This window comes from Equus asinus, chromosome 3, assembly GCF_041296235.1.
Source record: "Equus asinus isolate D_3611 breed Donkey chromosome 3, EquAss-T2T_v2, whole genome shotgun sequence".
Lineage (NCBI taxonomy): Eukaryota > Metazoa > Chordata > Mammalia > Perissodactyla > Equidae > Equus > Equus asinus.
Window position 1 is genome coordinate 62,934,145 of NC_091792.1, and position 26,635 is coordinate 62,960,779.

The following is a 26,635-nucleotide window of genomic DNA, read 5'->3' on the forward strand; positions in this document are numbered from 1 at the left end:
AAATGGCCATTCCTGTAATATAAATAATCTTTCCGTAAATATTGGAGAACATATTTCTTTTTCTGAACACCCCTCTTCACCACATCTGCCCCACTCCCCATTCCTGCCGCCTCTTTTCCCCTGTCATTGTGAATCGGAATAGAAAGATAAGCTTAAGATGGCTTAAGTTGTCAGCGAAAGAGCACCTTACAGGCCCCTCAGAAACAGCAGACTTTGGATGGACAGTGGCTGTCGTCATCCCCCATGAGATGGGGCTCTGTGTGTGTCTGCCAGCGTGACTCAGACAGTGACGTGAGAGGGAGAGGCCAGCCGCTGGGCTCCATCCTTGCTCAGCTGCTCCTCACTGCGGGGCTGGCTGCTGCTTGGCCTGTGTCTGCCAGGATCAGAGGGCCCCTGACCCGTGACATGGGACCAGCCTTCAGCAGCAGCCGGAAAGATAGCCTCTCAGAGAAAGGGCATGGCCTGCAGGCAGCCACTGTCCCCTCTTCCTTCCTCTGAGCCCCAGCCAGGAATGGCCAGTCAGCCCGCAGGCCCGAGGGTCACTTCTGCCTGAGCCTGTGAAGCTGTGCTCTAGCCCTGTCCGATCCTCCAGTGAGATCATCATTTCAATTTTGTGGGAGAACAGTGCTCTTCTGGCCTCTAGAGATTCTTGGTCTCTGTGAAGTCGGGGTGGGGAGGGGTCTGTTTCCACAGGAGCGGAGCTCTAAGCCTGAGTGCAGGGAGGTGGGGCATTCTAGGGGGAATGAGGGAATCGCGATTTTAGTGTGCGCCTGCTGGGTGCTGCGCTCTGTGGTGAGGGCCTTCGCCTGCCTGTCGTCCCACAGCAACCCTGTGTGGCAGTTGCTTATGCATTGTTTCCACACCACCAGGCGATTGTCCGACAGCAGCTGGGTGTCATACAGTTCAACTCGGTTCTAACACTGTCTACCCGGGGATAGCGGCAGACCCCACAGGTTAAGTGCTTAGTCTCACAAGACTGCCCCCACCTTACCCACTAATCTCAAGTCTGGGCTGTCACCTGTGCTTCTGACCAGCCGGCTCTAGGTTGGAGGTTCCCATGATCCCCTCCTTGGGTTTGACTCATTTGCTAGAGTGGCTCACAGAACTCAGAGAAACCGTTTACTTACTAGATTACCAGTTAGTAGAAAAGGATATGGCTCAGGAACAGCAGATGGAAGAAGCGCACAGGAAAGGTATGCAGGAAGGGGCACGAAGCTTCCCTGTCCTCCACCTGTGCCACCCTCCCTGAATCCCCACGTGTTCTCCAACCCACAGGCTCCCAGAAGCCCGTTCTTTTGGGTTCATTACGTAGGTGTGATTGATTAAATCATTGGCCATTGGTGATTGGTTCAACCTCCAGCCCCTTTCTCCTCCCCGGAGGTTGGGATTGGGATGGAAAGTTCCAGCCCTCTAGTCACAAGGTTCATTCCCCTGGCAGCCAGCCCCCCATCCTTAGGTGCAGTCCAATAGTCACCTCATCAGCATAAACTCAGGTATTGTTGGAAGGGGCTCCTTAGGAATATCAAGACACCTTTATTGCTTTTAACACGTGGAAAATTTCAAGGGTTTTAGGAGGTCCGTACCAGAAACAGGATGAAGGCCAAAAGTCTCTTTCTCTTTATAAATCACAGCATCGCAGGCAGCTGTTAGAATCTGATTTGTATGTAAGGTGGGGAGATGGAAGGGCTGGCTCAGCTCTCAGCGGGGTGCACAGTGTGGAACCTGCTGGGGCGGAGTCGGCCCCTCAGCATTTGCTGTGTGAGATGCCAGGTCCCGTGGACGCAGGTGGTGGAACTGATGCTGGAACCAGGTCTGCCCTACTGCCCGGCAACACTCTGTTACCATCGAAGCTGTGATGTTTCAGCCAACAACAAAGTCTATCTCACTTTTGCATCCTAACCAGTTACGCTTCCCCCTTTCCAGCTACAGGCTCACCAAGAGGGCGTGCAGATTAGCGCGGCTCCTGACGGGGCTGTGCAGACGGCCCCTGTGGCGAAGATCTGCGACAGACCAACCAAAGCACCTCCCCAGCAGGCCATCCCTGCCAACACCCAGGCCCCGGACACTCAGGAGGGGCCGCCCAGCCCCCTGAGCGAGGCCTCCAGCGGGTACTTTTCCCACAGTGTTTCCACCGCCACGCTGTCTGATGCACTCATCCCTGGCCTGGATGCCGCTGCCCAGGCTGGCGGGCAGACGCCCGGCTCGCCCCCTCCTGCCCTCTGCCAGGACAGCCCGGAGGCCGAGCTCCCGCTTCCACCTGCAACAGCCAGCACAGACAGTCTTTCTGCCCAGGTGGAGGCTCAGATCAGCCTTCCGTCACTGCCCAGCCCGGCGAAGCAGAATGCTCGGGGCGGCAGCAGTGGTGCATCCGAGGCTAAGGAAGCAGGTTCCTGGGAGAAGCCAAACAAGGAAGCCAGCGCTTCTCCAACTTGTCTTCCCACCTCTGCCCCCCAGAACGAATCACCCAGCCAGCAGAGTGGAGAAGTTTCCTCTGCCACCCAGCAGCCAGAAAGACCCCAGGACCAGGCGAAGCCGGCCACTGGCTTGGAGCTGGATGTCTGCAAACCACAGCTGCCTTCTGATCTCCTGCCTCAGGCGCCTGCCCCAGCATCTCCGTTCAGAATCCGGAAGGTGAGGACCTCGGAGCTGAAGTCGTTCACGCGCATGCTCGGCGGAGAGCCTGGCTGCCCCTCTGGTGCTGAGGAGGACCCCCTGGTCCCTGGGGGGCCGGGCAGCGGCAGCTCTGGGGGACAGGCCCTGGGAAAGCCAGAAGTCTCCTCAGATTCTGAAGAAGCCAGCGAAGTCCCCGAGTGGCTCAAGGAGGGAGAATACGTTACCGTGGGCACCAACAAAACGGGCATCGTGAGGTACATCGGGCCGACGGACTTTCAGGAGGGCACGTGGGTCGGCGTGGAGCTGGACTTACCTTCAGGTGAGTGCGGGCTCTGGAGGCGACTTGCCGTGGCCTCTGAGGTCTGCTGGAGCTGCAGCTGGCCCCGCACTGCTCAGAGGTGTGCTCTGGGGCACACCGTGTGACCTCTGAGTCTCTGGGTCGCCGCTCTTCAATATCAGGAATTTTCACTAGATAAGAGTTTCCTAAGCATTTTAAGAGTCAGGTTCTCTTTTTTTTAACCTCCAGAAATTTTTCAGAAACCTAAGACATTAATTGAAAGCTACTCTAAATTTGGTAATGACTTTAAATGCCAGGTTTTTAGTCACAGGAGCCTGTGCATTTGAACAAGGACAGCAGCCGTATCTGCCGAGCTTGCTCAGGTTACAAGCGCTGGTGCCCGTGCACCTGCTCGGGTGGCTCACTTGTTCCCAAGACATCCCGAGGCTCCTTGGCCCGCGGGTCGAGAACAGGAGACGGGCGATCTAGGTGGGATCGTGGTGGCAGGCTCGCCAGCCCGTAAAGCCTCGCTTAGAATGGCGCGTCTTAAAAGCAATAGATCATCCTTTTCAGAAGAACTGAGGGCATGTCTTAAGGAAATACTGTGTCCTTCAGATGTTTTTTTTTAAACAGCTTTATTGTGATGCAATTTACATGCCATAAAGTCCGCCTGTGTGAAGTGCACAGTGCAGTGGTTCTTAGTGTATTTACAGAGCTGTGCAGCCATCACCAGAGGTAGCTTCAGAGCAGAAGAGAAGCTCCAAGTCCCCCAGCAGGGGCACAGCCCCTCCCCAGGCCCTGGGAACCGTCAGTCTGCTCCGTCCCTCTCAGTTTCTAGGAAATGTCCTAATCTGGACTCTCATATAAATGGCGTCACACAGTGCGTGGCCCCTGTGCCTGGCTTCGTTCTCCTGGTGTGACGTTTCCTAGGTTTCTCCAGTCGTAGCCTTTGCGAGCCTGCATTCCTTTTTGCAGCCGAAGAAGGCCCCTCTGTATGGCTGCCCTGCGTAGTGTCCGTCTGTTTCTCAGCTGACGAACGCATGGGTTGTTTCCACTTTTTGTCTGTTGTGAATAATGCTGCTGGGGATGTTCGTGTATAAGATTTTGTGTAGACACGTGTTTTCACTCCCCTTGAGCGGAGACCCAGGAGGGAACTGTGTGTTAAGATTCTGAGGACGGCCAGACTGGGTTCCATCCTCCCTTCCCACCAGCGGTGTGTGAGGGTCGGGGTGGGAGCCATGGAGACGGGATCGTGGGGGGCTTGTGTGTGGCCTGCTGGGTTAGCTGGGGGTGGAGGGGTGGAGGCATGGGAGCTCTCCTTGGTCGAGACAGAGTGAAGTCGGGGGGCGGCGGGGGCTCTGTGAACCGCGGAGCCTTCCCCGCAGTGACTGTCTCTGGGCCCCTCAGCTCAGCTGTGAAGTCACTCGCTATCTTTAAAAATAATTTTGGCAAAGAATGTCATAAATTGGAAGTGCTTCTAGAAGATTAATGTAGCACAGGCTGGAATATTTTTTAAATTCCATTTCTGCTGGATGCGAAGGAGAATTGGGAAAGAAGTTTATATTTGCAGTTGAACTCAAGAATTAAAGGGGATTAGCAAATAGATGAATTCCTCGGCAGATAGCTATCAAGGACCTGCTGCGTTCCCCCTGCATCTGGGGTCCTGAGGACACTTGGTGAGCAAAACAGCCCCTGGGTTCCCTGGACTTTCATTTCAGAGGGGAGACAGGTACCAAGTCAACAAACAAATAAAATCTGATAGTAATAAGCACTATGAAGAAAATTGGATTAGTGGGGAAAAGATGGTGGATGTGGGCAACGTTTTAGATAATATTGAGGGAAGCAAAGGCACGAGTGACGGAAGGAAGAAGCTGGGCTGGGGGCAGCATCACCGGCCAAGCCCCCAAAGGTCCCGCCTGCACAGGGACACATGTGCCACATGCAGGGGGAGCAGGAAGGCTGGCCGAGGAGGCTGGAGAGGCGTGGTGGCCGGTCACGAAGGGTAAAGATGATAGGAAACCACTGGAGGGCTTAAAAAGATGACTTTGTTTTAGGAGAGTAGACTTGGGATGAAGTGTGGGGACAGGAGGCCACTTAGAAGGCTGCTGAGGATGCCCAGGAGGGGGGTGAGTGGTGGCAGTGGAGGTGGTAAGAGGTGGCCAGCGTCAGGAAAGATATGACAGTGAGGCCCCCAGATTGAGGGAGGAAAGGAGTCAGGCAGATACCTGAAAGGGGCCTGAGGACAGGGTCACGACGGTGCTGTGGACAAGCCTCGAGAGCAGGTGAGGGCGCGGGCAGGCGGGCAGGAGACCACAGAGCTGGGTGTGGGACAGGTGGGGTGGGGGTGTGGGCTGGACGCTCTGGTGGAGGTGAGATGGCGGAGAGGGCCAGGCTCATGGCGAAGAGGCGTCAGGGCTCACGGAGTGTAGGCTGGGGCGGGTGAGCCCCCAAGGGGAGAGCAGGGCTGAGGGTGAGACTGGGAAGGAGGTGGGTGTCCCAGGAGCCGAGGGACAGCGGTGGCTGGAGAGCGGGAGAGATCAGCTGTTAAATGCTTTGAGAGGTGGCCCCGGGTAACCCTGGTTGACCCCGAGAGGAGCTGGTGGAGGCGGGGCGTGTTTGGAGGGGGTGAAGAGAGGGGCAGGCGAACGTGCGGACAGGGAGTGTAGAAAATTCATGATGCTTTTTGCAACAAAGATCGTGTTCCCCACCAGCCCATCACCACTGGATGGTGACATTTAGGGGTCAGGGCGGTCCCTTTGTTCAGTCTCCCCCCAACGTGAGCATTGTGTCCTCATCCTTCACCTTAAAGCATTTTCTATTCACTTTTACAAAGGAAACTTCTTCACTCCATCTTGACACATTGTATGACCTCTGACTAGCTACAATTTGGTAATTTGCCAGTTTTCATCTAATAGATTTAGGAAAAATAATCACTCTACCAATGCCATCCATCCTAGATTTACATTTCGACCATCCAGACTGAAAATGATCTGTGCCCCAGGGTGGGTGGGGGCAGTGCCAGCTCTGCTTTGGTGGCTTTCTGCACCTGGGTGTCAGAAATGGCAGGGCCAGCATGTCTTCGACCTCACGCCTGAGGCCGCTGGGGAGTCGGGGGTGGCGGGGTGGGGGGTCTGTCCCCGGTGACCACTGCGTGCTGCCCAGGGGACGGTTGCCCGGGCTGGCCTCGGCGTTCCGTGGTGAGCCCGGTTCGGGGCCGTGTGGCACACGGGGCTCCTGTGGGAGGGCCCGTGGGGGCGGGAGCAGCCTGGGAGCCGCCTCTACGTCAGCTTTTCCTTTCCCCCAGGTAAGAACGACGGCTCCATCGGAGGGAAGCAGTACTTCAGGTGCAACCCCGGCTACGGGCTGCTGGTGAGGCCGGGCCGCGTGCGCAGGGCGGGGGGCGCGGGCCGCCGGCGCAGCGCAGGCCTCAGGCTGCAGGGCGCCCCCGAGCCCCGCAGGAGCAGCACCCTCTCCGGCTCCGCCAGCAACCTGGCCTCCCTGACGGCAGCCTTGGCCAAGGCCGAGGGCCCCGCGACACTCCGGGCCGACCGGAGCCACAGGAACCCCGAGAACCGCAAGTCCTGGGCCAGCTAAGCCGCGCCCACCGCACCCTCCCTGGTGGCGTCCTCCCGGGCCGGCAACACTGACGCGGTGGCGGTGCTGCCGAGCCTTGCTGCCCACAGCCCTGGGTCGGAGCAAAGTGGGCCTTGTCGCCTCAGACCCCCTCCCCCGGGGAGCAGGGCCCACAATGCTTAGACGCTGCAGGGCTGAGGGCCTCGCTGCTTCTCCGAGGCCTCTGGAAGCTCTGTTTCTTCCTCTGCCCGGACAACCAGGCGGCTTCACGGCAGGTGGCGGCTGTGGAGCTCCAGGAACCCAGAGTGGCCCTGGGCATGGGGAGCGGGGTGCCCTGCGGCCTGGGCTGTTCCCACCTGGCGGTGTTGCTCTGTCTTCTGCTCTGGTGACCCCATTAACCTCTTAATTTAAAACATAATCCTAACCCGTGCCTTCCCTTCCCTCAGGGGCAGGCTGTCCTCTCTCCGCCCCGGCTGGTGCCTAGACCCTGCTCCCGCCCCAAGTCCTGGCTGCTCCTCAGCCTCCCACCACCCCTCTCGGCCCTCCCCCCCCTCGCCCCAAGTCCCCACAGTCCTGCGGCCGTCCGTGCCTGGCCAGCCTCCTGAGGCTTCTGGCACGATGGCCTGTGTGCCCGAGGGGCCCTGGGCCTGACTCCCCACCTTTCCCTCTTCCTTTCCACAGGGTGTCTCAGACATTTCTCCCTGGGTGTTTCAGCATCTTTATACCTGGAAAATTCTTCCTCTTTGCCACTTATTCCCTTACCAGAATGCTTGGAATATATTTATTTATATTTATTTTTTCAAAATTCGGAATTGTTTGCGAGCCACAATCGTGTGCCCGGGTGTGAGTGCCCATGGCCTGCCTTGCACGTTGCACCTCTGCAGCCACTTGGGAGCTGCCCACCTCCCGCCTCGGGCGGAGCTTCCTAGAGGGGCCAGAGGATGACACCCCTTTAGGTTTCTTTGGTGCAGATACACAAGTGGCCTTATTCTAAGGTGACAGTGAAAATTTGGAGAATTGCCTTGTGCTTCTGGCCTTGATGGCAAAGTCAGAGCATCACGACCTTATCTGGTGCAGTTTTGGTTTCTGGGGGTCCTTAGACCAGTGTAACTTATTGGTAGTTCTATGCCCAGGGGCCTGCGGCTTGCCAGGTGGGCCCTGGAGCAAGAGCCCCTTGCCGGCCCTGTGGCCGCCCCCCTGTTTGTCTCTTGGACCCTTGGAGAGCCACAGACCAGGCCGGCCTAGAGAGCACAGGCTGGCCAGCCTGAGACACCCCAGAGCATCGCCACCTCCTGCCAGGGCCTGGCTGGTCCCGGAGCCCCTCCTGCCGGGCTCCGTCGGGGGATTTGGGGCCTGGTGGCAGCCGGGTGCTGTGGGCGGTGCTGGGGGGCAGAGACAGGGCTGCGGGTGGGACTCAGTCCGGGGCCAGGGCTGTGGTCTTTCCGCAGGCGGTAAGCAGCCTGGTGACCTCCTGCTGCAAGTGCGCCGCCCCTGCTGCCTGTCACCTCAAGAGCCCGGAGCCGGGAGGACCCCCCAGCCCTGCGCTAGGATTTGCACACAGCACTCTCGCTGCCTCTTTTTACTCCTCATGTTTAGACTCAAAAACGACATCCAGAAAGCAGTTATTTTGAGAAATCTCTGGTTCTCTAGGGATTTGCAGCCCCTCAGGAGGGGTGATGCCAGGTTCCCTGCCCCCATGGGCTGCGTGGGGCCTGCGGCCGGCCGGGGAGGCAGAGTCCCCGGGGCCACACGGCCTGCGCTCGCTCCCACCCGGGGGCTGGGGGGCCGGTGCCACCCTAGCTTCTGTTCATCGCCTCCCACGGGCTGCCCCGCCTGGGCCAACAGACTGCGGCTGGAATGGGTCGCTGCCACTTAGCTCGGGCTGGCCTGGCCACCCTCTCACCCTGGAGCTGCGAGTCTGCCGTGTCCGCGGGCGAGGGGACAGGCTGCGAGATGCGGAGCACAGCCTCTTACATGTGGCTTTAGTTCAGCGGAGAGGCCCAGTTTGGGAGCTGGAAGGGTCTTCTCACAGAGAACAGCTGAAACGTAGGGAAGCTCCGTGATCATCTCCCGTTTACAGCAGCCCCGAGGCCGCCTCTGCAGTGCCCACCGGCACAGGGCCCCGCAGGGGAGCAGACGGCGCTGCCCTCGTGTCTGTCCCTGCCCACGGGCAGCCCTGGCCCAGGAGGGAGGTGCCTTGTTGGTGGGTGGCCCTGAGAGGGCCGGCCAGGAGGCCCAACTCCTTCCCGCAGGGCGGCGTGGGCGCGGGCCCCCCTCAGGCGGGCGCTGCTTTGTGTTCCTTCCTGTCTTGGGCTGGCGTTTTGGGGAGCACCTGCCGGGCGTGCGTCCCTGAATTAAGTGCTGTCAGTCTGCTCTGCTTCTACTCTCACCCTCCTCCCCAGCACAGACGTTCTCCTGAAAGGCTGCTTTCCCTTAGAAGGTTTTCTCTCCTCCCCCATCGTCAGTTTGGTCCCCTCCTCAGGTACCAGCACCACCCCTTCTTCGAGGGGAGCAGCTCAGGTGACCTGGCCAGGGGCTCTTTGGAGAAAGGTGGTGTGGGTGTTCCTGATCTTCATTTACGTCCCGAAGCACTTGTTGGGGCCCATGTGCCCTGTAAGGTGGTGTCAGCAACCAGGACAGGGGTGTCCTGCTCTCTTTCTGTCGTTTGGCTCAATTAGAATAGAATAGACTGCAGTGGAACTCCTGATGAGCTGGGAGTGATCCTTCAGCTGTTGTCCCAGGAGGTCATTGCCCCAGGAGGTCTGGCGGGACCCCCTTCCTCTCTTCCCCTCTCTCTCATCCTCCCCCTCAGGCGGCCCAGCACGGCTTCACTGTCTCCCCTGGGCCTGCTGTTCAAATCTTCCTCGTTTCTGCCTGAGATTCCCCGCAGCCCTGCCACCCCTGGGTCCCAGCAGCTCCCCCCAGAAGCAGCATGTCCTGTGTCCTCAGGGTGCGCTCAGAGCTTTGAGCTTTGGCAGGCGGCTTGGTGTGTGGGGAGGGAGCCGGGTCTCCTGGGAGGAGAGTGCTGTCGCTGCCCTTCATAACGGGAGCTCTCGGCTTGCCCGGGTTTTCTTACAGTGAAGTGTGTTTGGGGCCCGCATTTGGGGCCATCCTGGTGGTGCGAGATATGTTTGTCCCATTGGTGTTCTTGGTGAGCTGTGCCTGGGAGGTCAACACGTGGGCCTGTCCTGGGCTAGGGGAGGCTCGCCTGGCCACCTGGGCATCCTCGTCCTTCAGCATCGCTATCAGAACACGGCGCACTTGACCCTGCCCTCCTGACCCAGCTCTGGCCCCATGGACATCCTGGGACCCAGGAGGGCAGGAACGGCAGTTCTGGAAGGACAGTAGGGGGTGGGAGCCGTGCTGGATCCTTGCAAGGGCACAGGGGTTGCAGTCTTGACCTTCCTGTCTTCTTCCTCCACACCCTGCACATCACTTCAGGGCCAGCGTGTGACGGGTCATGACGGTCAAGTAGGGTGCCGCAGGAGGCTCATGGTGTCGCTTGACTGCTCTCCACCTCTGCTTTTTCTAGTGTCTTTGAAGGAAGCCTGCCCTGCTCCAGTGTCACTGTTTTTTTTTTTTTTTTTTGAGGAAGATTAGCACTGAGCTAACTGCTGCCAACCCTCCTCTTTTTGCTGAGGAAGACTGGCCCTGAGCTAACATCCGTGCCCATCTTCCTCTACTTTATATGTGGGACACCTACCACAGCATGGCGTTTGCCAAGCGGTGCCATGTCCACACCCAGGATCCAAACCGGTGAACCCCAGGCCGCCGAGTAGCGGAACGTGCGCACTTAACCGCTGTGCCACCGGGCCGGCCCCCAGTGTCACTGTTTTTACCCTGGCTTCTCCGCGCAGACTAATGTTAACCTGTGACTGGAAAAGCAGTGACATGTAGTAGACGAGGTCACTAAAGCCATGAGCCCAGGCACTCCCCACAACCTGGTATGTGTTGGGCCTAAGATGCGGGCTCGAGAATCCTGTGAGGGTAGGAGGTCGAGGGAGGGGCTCCATTTCATCTGTCTTCTCGTCTCACCCTACTAATAAACAGGCCTAATTTTAGATGAAGTGTCAGCATTAGGAATCAAGCTGGGACTTGTAGTAGGTTCCCAGCTCTGGGATTTGGTCTGGCAGCAGGAGGGGATGGGCCACGTGGACGCTGGGGCCAGGGGAGTGTGCCTCCGCAGTACAGTCTGGCTCTGGGCACCACATGAGCACCCCCAGGCCTATGGCAGAGACCAGGCAGGGACCCTCCTGCGCCTCTGCCTCCCACTCTGCCCAAGCACAGTCACTGCTGGCCCCAAACCCCAGGGGGCTTCACGGGCAGTGGGGTCTGGCTGTCCCAGATGCCCAGCCCGGCCAGAGGGAGCAGGACCTCTCTGGCCGGCAAGAAAACGTGGCCAGCGTGAAGGGCCTTGTGTGTTTAGTGAGAGACTTGAGCTGTGAAAGGGCTGTTGAGGAGTTTGAAAGGCGTCGCAGGCGTTTAGGTCCCGTTACTTCCTTTCATTTTCTCCTCTTGGCTTGAAGTTCCCTGTATGTGAAATGACTAGAAGTTCATGGGTATTTATTTTCCTGGCTAAGATTAGCCCCGCTTGGCCGCCTGTGGGCCCACGTCTCTCAGGGCCGTCAGCTCCCAGGGCGGCCACCTGTCTGTCGTGCCTTACCTCTGGGGACCAGGACTGCAGCCTGTGTTTTACGCCGAAGACGCTGCCTCGATTCTCCCCACATGCGTCTTTCTTTCAGAGAAGTCCGTTGTGCCTTCTGCCCGGCTGCTGACACTAATCGTGTTGGGGGAGTCTTGGAACGTCTTCCTTCTGTGCGGAGTTCTGTGAATATGATGGGTTCACATATGAAGAAGAGACTTTGATCGGGGGAGTATATTGATTTGCTACACATGAAATGGGAGTTAAAAAAATCCAAAGACTCTGTAATGAATTGTAAAGACTTAATGATTTGTATTGTATAATGAACTAAATCTCTGTAATTTTGTACCATATATGCCTTTCCGTCATATGACCAGCAGCTTCTAAATAAAACCAGATGATTTCTTGCCTACGTCTGAAGTCAGTCTTGTTGCTTTCCCCTCCCCACTCTGCTGCAGAAGTGTTTGGCCTCAGTCTAGATTGTCCCACAGGGCAAGGGGTGGCCTGGTTCTGAGTGAGTGAGGTGGGCTTTTCAAGATAGAGGCTTCTAGACTAAGAGGGAGGTTCAGGGGAGCAGCAGGTCCCCCGAGCATACCTGCCCAGCCCTGCGCTCTTTGTGACTTGTACTAGAGAACTGGGGAGGCCCTGTTAGTCCCATGGCCAGTTTTATACTCCTTAGTTGAGACTTCTTACATGAGCCAAAAACCAATAGAAATTTTCTGATCGCCCTAGACCCAAGATCATTGGAGCTTCCAGGCTAACAGGGAGACAGTTGGCCTGGGGTGAAAGGGTGGATGACTTCTCTGGAGCAAGGCTGTCCCAGCTCTTAAGGCCATGGCTCCACTGTCGATCTTGACCTGCATGACTGGCCCCACGCCAGAACCCCCGACTGGGGAGTGGAGGACTTCTGCACAGATAGGTTGACCCTCGAAGGTTCTGCAACAAGGTGTTTACAGGAGGAGGACTATAGCTGTGGATGCTGACAGGGCCCGTCACATCCCTGCAGACTGTGGGGCTCGATGTTATTTGTTGGGCCCTGCTTGCCCATGAGGCCAACATCCTCAAGATGTGGTGCCCAGCTGTGGTCCAGCACAGGTTCGCAACAGCACTGGGGTTGGGGGGCCCAGGCCCCCTGACCTGGGAAGATAAGCAGGCCTCCTCATGGTCACAGCAGACAGCCCAGCTCCAGTGAGGGAGGCAGGCAGCCGAGTGCGCTGTGTCCACAAGGGCACTGACTCGCTGATGGCCCTGCGTAAAGCTGTTTTCTTCCCTGTGTCAGTGAATCACTCAGCCTTCGTCTGATAGAAGGTGCACTTACCAATGCAGGGCCGCAGCCACTCAGAGGGCTGATTGGAGGTGGCCATCAGTCAGAGCACATCTTAGCAGGACTTGTTTATATTCATAAGTGCCAAAGAGTTGTTCTCAGAGATAAGCACTGCCAAATCATGACAGAAATTTGGCAGCCAGGAGCTGCCCTGCTCTGAGGCGGGAGTCTGAATGTAGAATCGATCTAGCAGCCTCTAGGACACGTCTCATTTCTCGAGCTGCTGCTTACTCTCTTGCAACTCAATGAGATCTTTGCGTGAAGCTGTGGGGTTTTTACGGTTGCTCAGATCCCAAAATGGGCTCTAGTGGCTCCATCACATTTAGTTCGCTCACTCATTGAGTCAGTGCACATTTGTGTACCTGTCCTGGCTGGGCCTGGTGTGGCGTACACTGCAGACTAGCAGTCCTGATGAGCCACACAATCAGGCGGATCTGGAGCGCGGGGTGCCCGCAGGAGGGGCCCCGGAGGCTTTAGGGGTTGAGGAGCTTCAGGCAAGTGTGTTTGGGAGCCTCAGAGGAGATGAAGGCGGAGGGGGCAGTGTTGCTGGGCAGGCCGGGAAGACTTCTAGGCGGGGCGTGAAGGATGGAACCAGAAAGAGCAATTTTGGCCCAAATAGAGGAGCATGGGCACGGTCCTCGGTATCCCACCCCCCATCTCCTGCCCATCTCCACTCGGCGACTTAGACAGGGTTTAGGGGCAGCTTCAAATTTTGCATAGTCTTCCCTAATTATGTACAATGAGGAGGGGAAAACAGACCATTTACTTCTCAGGTTTTCTCTGAGAACGGGAAAGTCAATCGACCTGAATCTTCTCAGAAGGGAGTTAGGCACCTTGTCCTAGAGTCCTGCTTAAGAATTTGATCCCAAGGATTAGATGACTTAGAGAAACACAAATAATGAAGCTTCGGTGTTCTTTCATTTTGTTTTTCACTGCTAAAGGTGAAGCCCCAAGAAACATGGCTTTTTTAAGAAAATGAGGTAGATGTGGCCTGGAGTGGGAGAGTGAAGGTGCGTGGAGTTTCCACAGTGGTCCTAGTGGTAGAGAAGCTGCCAGGATGTGGCAAGATGGTGGGAGGTGAGAAGGAAAGCTGGTGCCCGCAGTTAAGGGGACCACTGGGTGGGCAAGCTCTCTGGGGTCTAAGAGAATCGGGGGCAGCCCCGAGACAGAGCGCAGGTGGGAATCAGAGTGGATGCATTCTGGGGCTCTCCTGAGCCTGGCACCCCTCTCCGCCATGCACTGGTTCACTGTCACATTGACCCTGTTCAAGGGTCCTCAGTCTCTGGGCACACTAGTCCTTTTTAAAGGACAAAGGGACTGATGTTCAAAACAGAACACACCCCCTCTTTGTGAGTGTCAGGGCACTTCCCAAACGATTGTCCTTACCCAAAGAAATCCGGCCAGTCTTTGTTCAGTTATACATTTTATTCTCTAATAGGTACAATACTAAAATAAACACAAATTAAAAAAAAGTTTTATTAAAACAAAACTGTACAAAAAAGCAGTATACTACATTTTAATTACAGAACAGTCTACTGTCCAAAAGGCACTAATCCAGAATAGGAGATACAATGATACAGGACCCATTTGAACTATTTTAATCAATACGATAGAGCACTTGTTTCTTTGACCATTTACATCTAGAAACAAGGGCTTTTTGCTACAGTCATTACACATTGTTATAAAGATGAGTCCCACAGGTGAAGGTGCAGTATCGCTCTCCCTAGAGAAGGTTCACGTCAAGAGGGGCTGCCTTGGGGCTGAGAGGTGGGTGGGCTTCGGGGCGAGGCCGGGCTGCCGGTGGAAGGGCCCTGCCATGGGCACGTGGAGCAGTCTTCCAGCCTGGCCTCTCAGATGGTTGGTTTCTGGCCATTACTGGCAGCCACTTTACCCCCCTCTTGTGTGTTAGCACCGGGAAAGTGGGTTCTGAGATGCTTCAGGGACCTCGGGCTGGAGGCCTGGGTGATCCGACACCAGCAGCTCAGCAGAGGGGAGGCATTTTGGTAACCTGATCTGACAAAGGCAGCAACTACTCGGAAGAGGGACATGGAGCCCAGGGACAGCCAAGGAGCGAGCGGGGGGGCGCTCCATACAGCCAGGCAGGGCCCCCTGCTGCTTTCTGGGCAAACTGCTGGCCCAGAGATGAGAGGTCCTGTTCCTCACTTCAGAGAGGTGCTGCGTCCTCTCCCGGTGGAGAGTCTGTGTTAGAGAGATCTGACAATCTTTTGTTTTGGAAGCTGATTTCTAGAAGTGGGATTTTACTTCCCAGAGGCCATGTCCTCCCTCAGTCCCGCCTCAGGACCATGAGTGGCTCCTGGGCAGTACAGGGCGGAGCTTTGTCCGCGTGTCCGTGTTTGGCGGCCCAGACAACTCTCTAAACCCCAGATTTCGTTCTCTAATGGACTCTGGACCTAAGGAAGAGAGATACTGCAGCTTTCCAAACAGTGTCATACACATATAAGACGAAGACAGGCATCTGATGTTAACAAAAATAAGTAACAAAGAAATAGGATTAAACCAAATCTCTTCTCACAGCATCCTATACTACATCCTCCTTCTGCTTAGCAGAAAATTGTACGTACACAAAAATACAAATACACAATTTTGTAGAACAGTCTGATTTTAATATATTTATATATATTTATATTTATACGAGTGGCAGGTTAGTTCATTATATAGAGCTTTTTGCACTTTTGGCTCATATGCAACAAGGCTTATAAATTCAGCTTTAGCTTTCATTCAGGTTTTATAGCTTTTGAACAATTGTTTTCACATTTAAAGCAGCATCCAATTTGCACTAGGAGTTTGTGGTGATCACAGGAAAGGGGGTCAGGAGTTTACTGACGGGAAAGGCAGGGCCAGGGCAGATATACATTCCAGTGTGTGTGGCGATGTCAGAAGGACTGCTATGGGACGGAGGTGACCATGATGACCCCTTGAGGTAGACTGAACACCTTACAGCAGACTCAGACACAGGTGCGACTCCCCTCAGGGACACATGGTGCACAAGATGGGGGACAGGGGCCAGGAGACGCCAAAGGGAAACACAAAGACTAAGACACACGACGGCCAAGGCAGGGAGGGCGCTCTGCCCCAAACCCACGTGGGAGGGATCCCACACAGCCTGTCGCAGATACTTGAGTATTTGGTGGATGCTAAAGACTTTTAGGCAGTCCCAAGGCATCTGGTCCCTGGTATCTATCAGATTACGACTGTTGAACTCGCTTTCCAATTTATAACTTGCTGTGCCAGCGAGTTCCCACCCCTATGGTGAACAGTGAGACGAAGCTGCACATGGTTCCGTGGTGGGATTATTGCCCAGCACGCTGCGCCTGCTGGAGGTTCAAGTCCAGTGAAGAGAAAAGCTGGGCCTCTTCCTGTCTCTAACTGTACTGCACGGCTGCTCCCTAGTCCGCTGCACTCTCGCTTACATTCATCTCTTCAGTTACACCCGGGGTAACTGACAAGCTCTTGGTAGAACCTGTAGGAAAGAGCATCTGGAGATTGGAGTGACAGTGCGCTGCCCGAGTCCAGGCTGGCGTAACACGCTCCAGAAAAGCCTGACTTTGATCATCACCATGGCAGTGTTCTCCCCTCATCACTTTCATCAACCCGCCTCCCTTCTCTATCCAAGTCAGAAGACTTCTTCTGGCAAATTTGCCCATACGTGTTAAATGTGAATGCCCAGCTTGGGTTATTACATTGTCTGAACAAAAATGCTGGATTATTAATGAAAATAAAGTGCCTGGGTATGGATTGTTCCATTTTGCAAAACCTTCTAATGCACCAGCAAATCATCTGAGCACTGCTTAGTGCTGTGACACAAACAGAGTGCGGTCACAGAATAATCCACTGTACACCCACCACGTAAGGAAGGCCCCAAATTCAGGTCAGACTTAAATTACTTTAAAAAAGAAGCAAACAAATAATCTCACACTCATTTTCAAAGACGCACGTTCGATCTTGCTTCACTCCCTATGGATGATGGCCTTTCTGAGTCCTTGTGAGCAGACACCCTGATCCCACAACTCTAGGAAGAGAGGAAGAGGAGGCAGCCGGGGTTCCAGTGACTAATGACGGCAAATGGATGGTCAGTTCTTAACTATGATTATCCGACTCGGCCCTCTTGGACCTGCATGTACTTTCCAGCTGCTGACAAAGACAGATGGAATTCTGCTCTGAGGCTGTCTTGCTCTCCTGTCTTCTTCACTCAGTAGCTAGACTTCGCTAAGCAGGCTCCATAACATTCTCTGTGAACCAAGACCATAACCCCATCACCAGAAAGACCCCAAGAAAAGCAGCACAGGGGAGTGACCAAGCCAGCCTGCCAGGGCAATGACCATCTTGCCCCATGTGCTTGTCCTTGCAGCTGTTCTGCCTGCAGAACTCGGGGACCCTGGAGAGGGGCAGCCAACCAGGCCTGCCCCTGAGGGCTAAGTGCAGAGTGGGGAGAGGAAGGGGGCGGGGCACAGGCTGACTCCCTGGCAGGTTCCAGAGGTCTGTAACTTGCTTAGGCACTTAAAAAACATAAATGGAAATTTATGCTTGGAAGGTACTGCATACCCAACGTGACCATGGCCATGGAAGGGGGGAGCCCATGGGGAATGAGAGAAGGCTGTGGGCTCTTCCAGGGGAGGCAACTATGATGTTCTTGGCATCTTCTGGCAGGGACAGCGTCCCACCTTGCAGCCTGGGTGAATCTCAAGAAACGGGCTGGGCCCAGCAGAGGCCTTTCTCTTTCCGGGTTCTGCAGACCAGGAATGGATGGGGCCGAGAGCAGGTGTGGGGAAAGTCGGGATGGCCTGCTCTAGACTCACAGCGACAGGACTAGGGGGAGGGGCAGGCTGTGCGGACTTGCTTTCTACTATCAGTGTGAGGAAAAGCTACTAGGAAAAGAAGAGGCCCTTCTGAGAGGAGTGTTGTGGTAGAAGCAGTGAGCAATAAAGAGAAGCCTCGCCAGAGCTGCCAATGCTTGAAAAGAGCAGCTCTCCCTGTGCCCTGCCCCCAGTAACTTTGGTTTAGGTTTCATGGTGCCCATTTTCAGAGATGCATGATTAAGGGGTTCACTGCTTCTAACATATTGAAATGTGGTTTTCAAGGCAAATAATAACTAACAATAATGCTCTTGAAAGGAGCCCACAGCTGAGCTCTCTCACCTTCATTCAACCCACCCTACTAATTATGTACCGCCCCCCCCCACCATGAATCTGGCATAGAATTAAGAGTTCAACGTAATATCGCTACAGTGGCTGCTGTTTACATTAATACAGCACTAATGTCGTCCTGTTTCCCATTTAATACCTTCAATGAATGATGAAGTGGAAAAATGACCCTCACAAGTTTATGCTGGGCTCTTCGTTCCAGTAAAACAGAAAAAGGGAGAGGTTTCTGTGCTCAAAGAAAGCCAGAAAACAACACTGAGATTAAGATTTGATTGAAAGTGATGGGCAGGTGAAAAAGTTATAGAGGCAACACAAGTTCTGTGACTCATCTTGGCCATGCGTACTGGTAAGGAGAGATGGTCACGTGCTCCTTCCTAGGGAGGAGTTAATGTCTCCATTCTGAAATTTCAATGGCACTCAATCGACACTAGAGATGTGAAATCTGGGTCAATACCCAAATGAAGGCACACATACCTTCTTCCCTTCACAATAAGGGTGGGGTTTCGGGTGGGGAATGGATAATCAAAAACCCCATTACCCAACTAATGAAACAAGGTGCCTATTTCAGGGGCTCTCAATCCTAAGTAGTCAACCTGGTGGACCTTCTCACGGGGCCATGCCACCTGGAGCCTTGCTCCTGGGGTGGCTTCCACTCTCGGCCTCAGGGACGCCTAGAACATGACAGAGCAGATCAGAAGAGACAGTGACAGAGCTGGCCCTTGGAGAACCACTTACTTTTGAGAAGAAAAGAGCTAGAGAGGGAGGGAGGGAGGGAGGAACAGAATTTTAGTTAGTTGAGTCCTCAGGTCATCTTGGAGCGCATTTCCCTGACAACAGTCACTGAGCTGCCACTTGAACTCTGAGGCAGCTGGCCCCTTTGCTGGATTGTGGGTATTAGAAAGCTCTTATGCTGAGCCAAAATCTGGATCTGTCTCCATGCCACTGCTGCTTGCTGGCCACTTAAGGCTCATGAGGAGCCACAGAGAGCCCAGGGCAGACACTCACACAGTAGCAGAATTCCAGAGCCTCCACTCTCCACAAGTTCTGGCCTGACACCACTGCCTCTCATGACCGTGGTGGAAGGAACTGCAGAATGAGGTGGAATGGCTTAGCAAAACACTTCTAAACACAAGCTGGATGCATACAAGTAACAGGCACTAAGAATATAATAGAAGAGCTGGACAGAGAGAAAACAGGAAGCATGAGAGATTTTAATATGCTCCACTTCAACTAACTGGAACTAAACCCAAGGAGTGCTAGTAAATTCTAGTTCCTTTCAGAACTCAGATGGCAAGACAGCCATAACATTCTTCCCAGTGAAAGGCAAGACCTTCACATTTGCCTCCCAGAGATGGGGGGCTTGAAACAAGCATCACGGCTGCTGAGCCTCAGAGCATTTCTCTCACCATCACTAACCAAGGAGGAAAGCCAAGGGGAAGGGATGTTGCGGTGTCTAGCTCATCATGGTAACACTGGCCCAGTGTCAGAGGGAATTAAGTGCAGAGAAAGATAAGGGCAATGCAAGTGTGCCAGTGGGGATTACCCAGCACTATCCCATGAAAAAACAGAACAGGTTAAATGCAGTGATTTCCCTCACAGCAGTGCCGGGCAGACTCTGTGGCCCATTCTCCAATTAACATCCGACTAAGATGAAAGAAGTGACTGGAGATTTTACTTGACTCCATTAAGGTAGTTCTGCTCAGAGTAGGGCCTGTGAATCTTCAAGAATAAACGAGACAGTAAAAATACTCAGCACAGTGCCTGGCACACAGTACACACTCAATAAATGTCAGCTGCTATTATCATGAAGTTCAAATGCTCCGGAGGTCTGAATGTCGATCTCTTGTAGTAGTATGATTATTTAGAATGAAATCTTTACTCTAGTTTCTTGTAAGAATAACTTATTTCTGGTGTTTTCTTCCAAAAAACACATATTTCATGGGTAAGCACTGCCTATATTTTCACCGATTTTGGTGAGCTTTCTTTTCTGTTTCTTTTTAGCAGGGGATGCTGGTGATAAAGGAATATATGACATAGGGCTTTTTAAATCACCAAACTGGCCTCTGGAAACATCTGGGAAGGGAAAAGTCTTGCTAACTCCAGTTCTTTTTAAGTAGCACCATCCCTTAAGCAGCACATCTAATACTTTGATCCCTAAAATAGAAGACTGTGTTAGAGGGTTTTAACTGCAATGATAATTCTATTTTCTCTGAATGTAAGGAGATAATCAGAATGTTCTGCTGGCTGTTTTAATGTATATCTCACAAATCAGAGAATTATTCTCATCCAGTCAAGTTCTCAGAATCACTAATCTTAAGACAACTTCTCAATTCTCATGGAGATAGTTATCTTTCAGCAGCTGGGAAGAAAAGGGACAGGATACTCTCCTTTGGGGGGGCATAAAAATCCACAATCATTCCAACTGTCAGAACATGGATAGGATTCCACAGGAAAGTCGCAATGACTGCACATGTATCCTGCAAGCAGGAGTGCAGGGATGGGGGGCTGAAAGTTACCTTCAGATCTTACAAGAAGAGAACCACTGAGTAAAAACCTTTTATGGCATTATTTTCCCTGATCTAGCCCAACTACTGTACATTTGATTGTAGGTATTTTGAAAGGAACAAAAATAAAAGAACCCTAAGGTAGAACCTTTCCCCAAATTCTCTATGTGTATGTTTTGGGGTAGAGAGAACAGTTACAAAGCAGCAGGCTACTGCAGCATTTTCATGGAACTGAAGTTTAACTAGCATTTGGGTTAGGATTCCTTCTGATATGTGAAGAGGGAAAAAGATTTGTATGAGGGTAAGCAGCAAAACAGGAGCATAAGCAAGAGCTGTGTTTTCTTTAGTGGCTACTAACCAATCCTGAGTGTCCAGGCCTGAAGAAAGAAAGGGCTCCCAGGCAAGGCTCACCAGCACAGCTAGGAGCCTTACATGAATGAAGCAGCTTGTGAAGGGCCCTCGGCACTATGCTGGGTGCTGGTATTCATGCAGACTCATTCCTGATCACATAACTGAAGAAAGACTTATGTAAGTGATCAGAAAAACAAAATGAAGCATATTCTAGAGAAAGACTAGATAGTGACACAGCAGCTCCCATCCAGTTTAAGGCCTTTGGGGGAGAACAGTGGACTGCACCGTCAGGGGACCACGTGAGGTGTCAAGACCATATGATGCTCAATGGGACATAGTGGATGGAAAACAAAGGAAGAGAAATGAGAAGGAGAGAACATGGATTTGGAAGGGCTAGGGAGGCAATCCCACTGACACAGCAGAACGATGGGGAGAACTCAGGATAACAAAAGGCTGCTGACATGGGGAAGTCGGTAAATGCCATGTAAGTGATGTGAGAAAACCAGGGAGAAACTCACATGTGTCCTTTTGCTCCAGTAACTTTAGGACATTGCAAATATCAGTATTTCAATTATGCCCATGGCTGTTTAAAGCCCAAATGTATGTTTATTTATGGGTTAGTGTCATGTTGTCTGTTCTAGATCATATGCTTCAATAAGGAAAACTCTACTTAACTAATGTGTAAGTTCCTGTTTGATAAATACTTTCTGATGGTGATGGTAATAAAAATATCAAGTAACCAAGGAAAAACATAAAATTCTAGGGAGCTCATTAAGCAGTAAACGTCCTCAAGTCAGGCCAACACAATACTCCAGCTGGCTAGCAAGTGGGACAGGGGAATGTGGAGGCCTTGTCAGTGGCTGACTCAGTTTGGGATTCTCACTGTAGTTTCTGCCAAAGCTGGAGCAGGTTGAAATTGGATATGAGAGAGGTTTCAACTAATTTAGAAGTCAAATGGGGAGCAATAATCAAAGGCTTCCATTTTGAAGCTGAAATAACTCCAAATCCTTCCCTTTCACTTAGGAGGGGACATGAACACCATGTCATTATTTCAGTTTACTGAGTTGCTGTTCCAAATGTTCTTGGGAGCATTAGTGCTAAAAGGGAACAGGGAATGGGAGATCTGCCATTTTCAATCACATAAAGGACAGAAATCCTTTTAATTATGACCATGCCAATCTACATCTTGCTAAAACAGTTAATTACATGTCAGGAGGACATTCAGTCATTCAGAACAATTGTCGTTATATTTTTATATATTCATTCTATGCCACCCCCCTCAATTACCATGGTTACAGTTTGAAAGGATTCAGGCAAACCTTCATTTGATCACAGCACACCAATGTGAATCTGAGAGTTAATTATGGCTGTATAGAGCCACTTTTATTTAAAAGAGAGAGAAAATGAAAATGGAGTTAAGGGAGCCAGCATCACAAGATGTCTGAAGTGCCAGCCAAGCTGTGTGCACACACCCCTCCTCAGAGTAGCATGTGGCAGCCACAGTGCCAGCACATACCTGACTGCTGCCCCCACATGGGCTGCACTGTGGAGCTCAGACACCTGCCAGAGGACAAGATACTGCTGTCCAGACTGGGGCAAATCAACCCCAAAACTTGACAAATAAAAGGGACGTCAGGAGAGAAAGGCACAGCCCCCTGCAGATGTATCCTTCTGTTTGTTGTTAGGGAGGTAGCTAATGAGATAAGGGGTGTGAAACGTGTGTGGTAAACTGTCAGTAGTGTAAAAAAGCTAGTTACATTTCACTTGAATGGAATCAGCTAGATTTAGTTCTGCTCATTGCTTGGCCCAAGTGTCATATGATGAATGCTAAAAATGAAGATGAGGGATACACACATTTGTAATCTCAAGGCGAGGATGTCCCAAGGACATGCTCGAGGTCCTTGGGTGCAGCCAAATTTTCCCTCTCTTCTCTCCTGTATTTCTTCCTCTCTTGATTACAAAAGCAAACCAGTGTTATAGGAAACTGGATTTCTCACATTGTTAGCTTTCTTTTTGCTGCTGTTTCTCATCACCACCAGGAAAGAATAATGAAGCTGATATGGAAACTTCTCAATTTATAAACTTCCAGCTTTTGAATGTACACAGATATGAACAAAATTGCACTTCAGAAATCAGTGAGTCAAGCATCAGCCCTCTAAGATGGCAAGAGCAGTAGCTTATCACTTTTAGCTTATAAATAAAGAGAATTAAGAACAGCCTTTCTGAACATAACCTGTTTGTGAGAGAAGTTTCTGTAATCGGAAAATGGACTTGTAGGCTTGATGTATTTAAAAAGCCTCTCCCACCACCTTAGTATGGTAGTTCTCTTGAGAGTGGTAAGGAAATCTTTCCTCTTAAGTGACAGTCATGTTTTAAAAGGAAGAGCATAAGGAGGAGACTGCAGTACAGAAAAAGAAAGGGCCTCTGCTTTGTATCACACTACCATTAGGGAAATTCCTACTGGATAACCTGGCCATTCATAGTTGCCTCCCGGGGAAAACCTTCCATTCTCATTATGGTGCAATACCTTTAAACTGGATAATTTAGGTATTACTAGGTAATATAAATTAGATAATATGGAAATTAAGAAACAGTAAGAGGGTTTTCAGGGCATGCAGCTCAGTTTGCCAAATTCAATATGGCTGACAATTGATCCCCAAATCCTGAGTAAACATCCTTGCTATTTAGAGAGCGCACAAAAAGGAATGTTTTATGTCATTCCTACCCCTGCCCCACTGATCCCCCCACCCCACACCTATGCCCCAAAGATACCACCAGCAGGAGCTGGTCAACATGCCCAACTTTCACTTGGGAAATCTTGAAAAACAAATCCGGCTCAGTAAAGCTATAAATGGATTTGGCTGGTCTAAATGCAGCCCCAATGAATACAGTAGTAAAACATTACTAATAATCATAACAACAAAATGACAAAATCTATCATCTCTCTGACATAAGATTTAAATCACAGACAGAGATTAACACACAAAATCAACGCACAATGTCAAGGGTCAGGACTGTTCAATGTGGAGTGCTACCAAGCACAAAGTCATCAATAACAAGAAAAATTATTGCCTAAGAATCTCTTGAGACTCATTGAGGAAAAAATACTCTGGTTGTTATCTGAAAAAAAGACAAAAGCAATTTTTAAAAGGCAGAGCCATGAGTTACATGGGAAGACTGCTTCTAACCAAACCCTTCTGAAGACCAAAGAGAGAGTAAGGACTTAAAATTCACATTTTTAGGACAGGGATGAGGGATCATTTATGAAACAGGGATTATTTCCACTGTTGTGGGCAGAGATGTGTAGCTGGTCAGTGGAATATGTAGCTGGTCCAAAAAGATGGGCTGCAAGACAGGAAGGAGTGTTTGTGTGAAGAGGTGGACCACACCTACCTACTGTGCCTGCTGTCAAAGATAAAAACATTCCAGCAAAGAAGTCAGCTCAAGATGAGGCCTTGGTGTTGGAGCCCAGGGGAAAATGGAAGAGGAGTTGTTCACAGACGAGAGGGTGTGACTGGAGATTCCTGATCAAATGAGTTATTTACACTTGGTGCCTGATGGCTGGAATCCAAGAGGGAAGTTTGTAAAGCCAGAGGCCAAACAGGGAGAACTGAAACAACTGTATTAGTGAGCTCTTCATGAGTTGTCCCCTTTGAGGTAAAAATATATCTGGATATCTGGCCCCAAGAGAGATACTGCTGATCACTGGACTGCCTGCCACCATCAATCTACCAGGAGCTGGAGGACTGAACTGGCACACTTCAATACTGATGAGCTGCTGCTTCCGCACACATGTCTTTGTAGCTGGTCACCTCTACTGAGCTAGAGTAAAAGGTACTTTAAAGGGGTCTTCCTGTTCCAGCATCTTCTTCCTGTGAAGGAACATGGCACTGTCTGGGGAGAGGCTGTCCCACCAAATGACAAAGGTGTGGGAACTGTACAGACTCCATAGGTAGGTGGAAGGTAACCACACTTACCAACTACTTAAAGGATCAAGACTGTGAAGCACACTGTCATAAGGGGTACTTCAACATTACAAGCTTTACTGAAATAAACCAAGATGTCTATTTGGTACTGACTGGCACTGGAAGGTCTCAGAAAAGAGTGTACTGTATTGCCCTGCCTGGCCTTCATCTGATATCAGGGTTATCAACAGACTGACGGAAATCTCATTAGGATGGTCCATCTTTCAAAGGTCCCTTTGTAAGGCTATTTCAAGGAGGGTAGGAAGTTTACCCATGCGACCATAGCAGTTCAACAAAAATGTCTTAAAAAAATAACAGACAAGTTACATGAACTGCTGGCAAGATTCCCCCACCCCACACTTTTAGTCTTCCTCACCCAGGAAGGAGCAGCCCCTGAAATAGTCCTCTGGGGCCTGAACAAAGTACAGCATGAAGTGAGAGAAGAGGGACGGAACAGCAAAAAAGCACAAAATGGGATTTTTTAAATGAGCCTGGCTATTTTCCCTTCAGGAAGAGAGCAGTTTAGGATTTCTATTTTAACACCATCTTTCAAACATGAAAAAGTTTAAGAAAAAAATTTAATATGCGAAGATATTACAAATTAGACAGTGGCAACTCCATATGCCATTATAAGAACTAAGGTAGCCCGGGCAAGATAGCGAAATAGAACCTGGTGACAAACAAAACACCAATGGTAAATTTAAATGTAGGCTCCAAAGAACTAAAATTTTACTCTTGGTGAAAAAGCAAAGTTCTATGTAAGGCAGTGGGTCTTAAGAGTAGGCCAGCAGTCTTCTTTAATTACAGGAAGAATTCTGGGTGAAAGATCCCTGCCTCCTGTTCCTGCTGAACTCAATACAATGTTCTCATACATTGGTAGATACGTTCTTTCACTTTTTCCAGATTGCCAGATAGGGCCTGGTACTGCCTTCATGGACACTCACTCTCCTTTATTTTCTGAAGCTTTTTTCCTTCCTTAAAGGTCTTAAAACAATGAAACCTTTTAGCTCTTCTCTAGCAATTACTGTATTTCTTTAGAAACTGCAGCTGTCTTAACAGTTTGAGTCTGTTTCTTTAAAATAAAAGACCAGCAAGAACAAATGATACTAGTAATGATAGCATCATAAAGAAGCTATCAATTATAATAATCTTCTTACAATAAATCATGGATGCAGCTTGTCAGACAGTGTATTTTTCTCTCTCCTTTTCTTTCTGATTCAACCGAGAATAAGCAGAAAAAATTCCATCAAAATGGAAAGATACAATATGTTATATTTCTCCTAAGTAATATAAAAGGAAAGAAAAATAACACAATCTTCCTAATTGAAATAAAAAGTCAAACACACCAAGGAAGAAAATGACCGGGGGGATCATTCCTGAGAATAACAAATGCTACTCTTGAATTTGTTGGTTCAAGTAATAGAGTAAAACAGAAAAGACTACTCCATTTTACTTCAACTCTTGGAAGCTGGAAAAAGTATATACATTTTCCCCCTGCAATCCATGGACAAGAGCAGGCCCAGGTCCTGCCTATCGCTCTTTAAAGTCACAGACCCATATAAGGTAGCATTGTCATGCCTTCTCAAAGGCTTCCTCACACTGATGTAAGCAGGATTAACAGATAACGAGATGATCTCGTCAGCATGCGCCTTAAGTGGAGTTAGACCAGCTAAAAACTGGAGGATATTCAATATCTCGCTAATGAGAAAGGGAAAAACAAAGAAGGTCAGTAAGTCTCACTCTCTCTCAGTGGTTTTAAGTTGAATACATTTGCTGGGGGAGGAGGGGTAGGGCGAAAAGGAAATGGCACCTTCCTTCTATCTTAGAAATCATTTTCAGGTAATGGACAAAAAGACCGAAGCCCTGCTTAACAGCCAGCCCCATATTCCCCTTTAAACAAGGCTTCATTGTACGTAGAAAGAAGAGACGGAATGAGGCAGAAAATATACAGCAGTTGTGCCTCTCTCAGACGCACCCTATGCTGCTACATTGAAGGCTGTTTCTTCTTACCCACAGTGACAGTGTGTCATTTAATCGGGATGCCAAGAGATCATTTTCATACAAGGCCAGCAGATGCAATTTCCTTTGATGCATGAATAGTTCATCATTTTGCTACTAGATGACAAGGTGATCACAGGGTGACTTTATAACGCAAGTTCACTGTTTGGTATTTTGAATTCTCAAAATGAAAAAAAGATTTATCAAATATAAATATCTTTAAAAA

General features: G+C 51.0%; 2 protein-coding genes across 6 annotated transcripts in view; one reads left to right on the top strand and one right to left on the bottom strand.

The window, feature by feature from the left end:
* The window catches only part of KIF13B (kinesin family member 13B), a 183,157-nt gene extending 176,536 nt beyond the window's left edge, over positions 1-6,621 (top strand). For both annotated transcript variants that reach the window (XM_044766906.2, XM_070505112.1), the window contains 2 exons: positions 1,924-2,932; positions 6,195-6,621. In XM_044766906.2, the coding sequence (XP_044622841.2) occupies positions 1,924-2,932; positions 6,195-6,484 (1,299 nt within the window). In that variant the 3' untranslated portion in view covers positions 6,485-6,621. The remainder of the gene's footprint in view (positions 1-1,923; positions 2,933-6,194) is intronic.
* A 7,220-nt stretch (positions 6,622-13,841) lies between these two features.
* Positions 13,842-26,635, bottom strand: part of HMBOX1 (homeobox containing 1) — a 192,112-nt gene continuing 179,318 nt past the window's right edge. For 2 of the 4 annotated variants that reach the window (XM_044766903.2, XM_070505127.1), the window contains one exon: positions 13,842-15,910. In XM_044766903.2, coding sequence (XP_044622838.1) covers positions 15,875-15,910 — 36 coding nt within the window. In that variant the 3' untranslated portion in view covers positions 13,842-15,874. The remainder of the gene's footprint in view (positions 15,911-26,635) is intronic. The other 2 variants (XM_044766904.2, XM_044766902.2) reach the window with 1 other exon arrangement.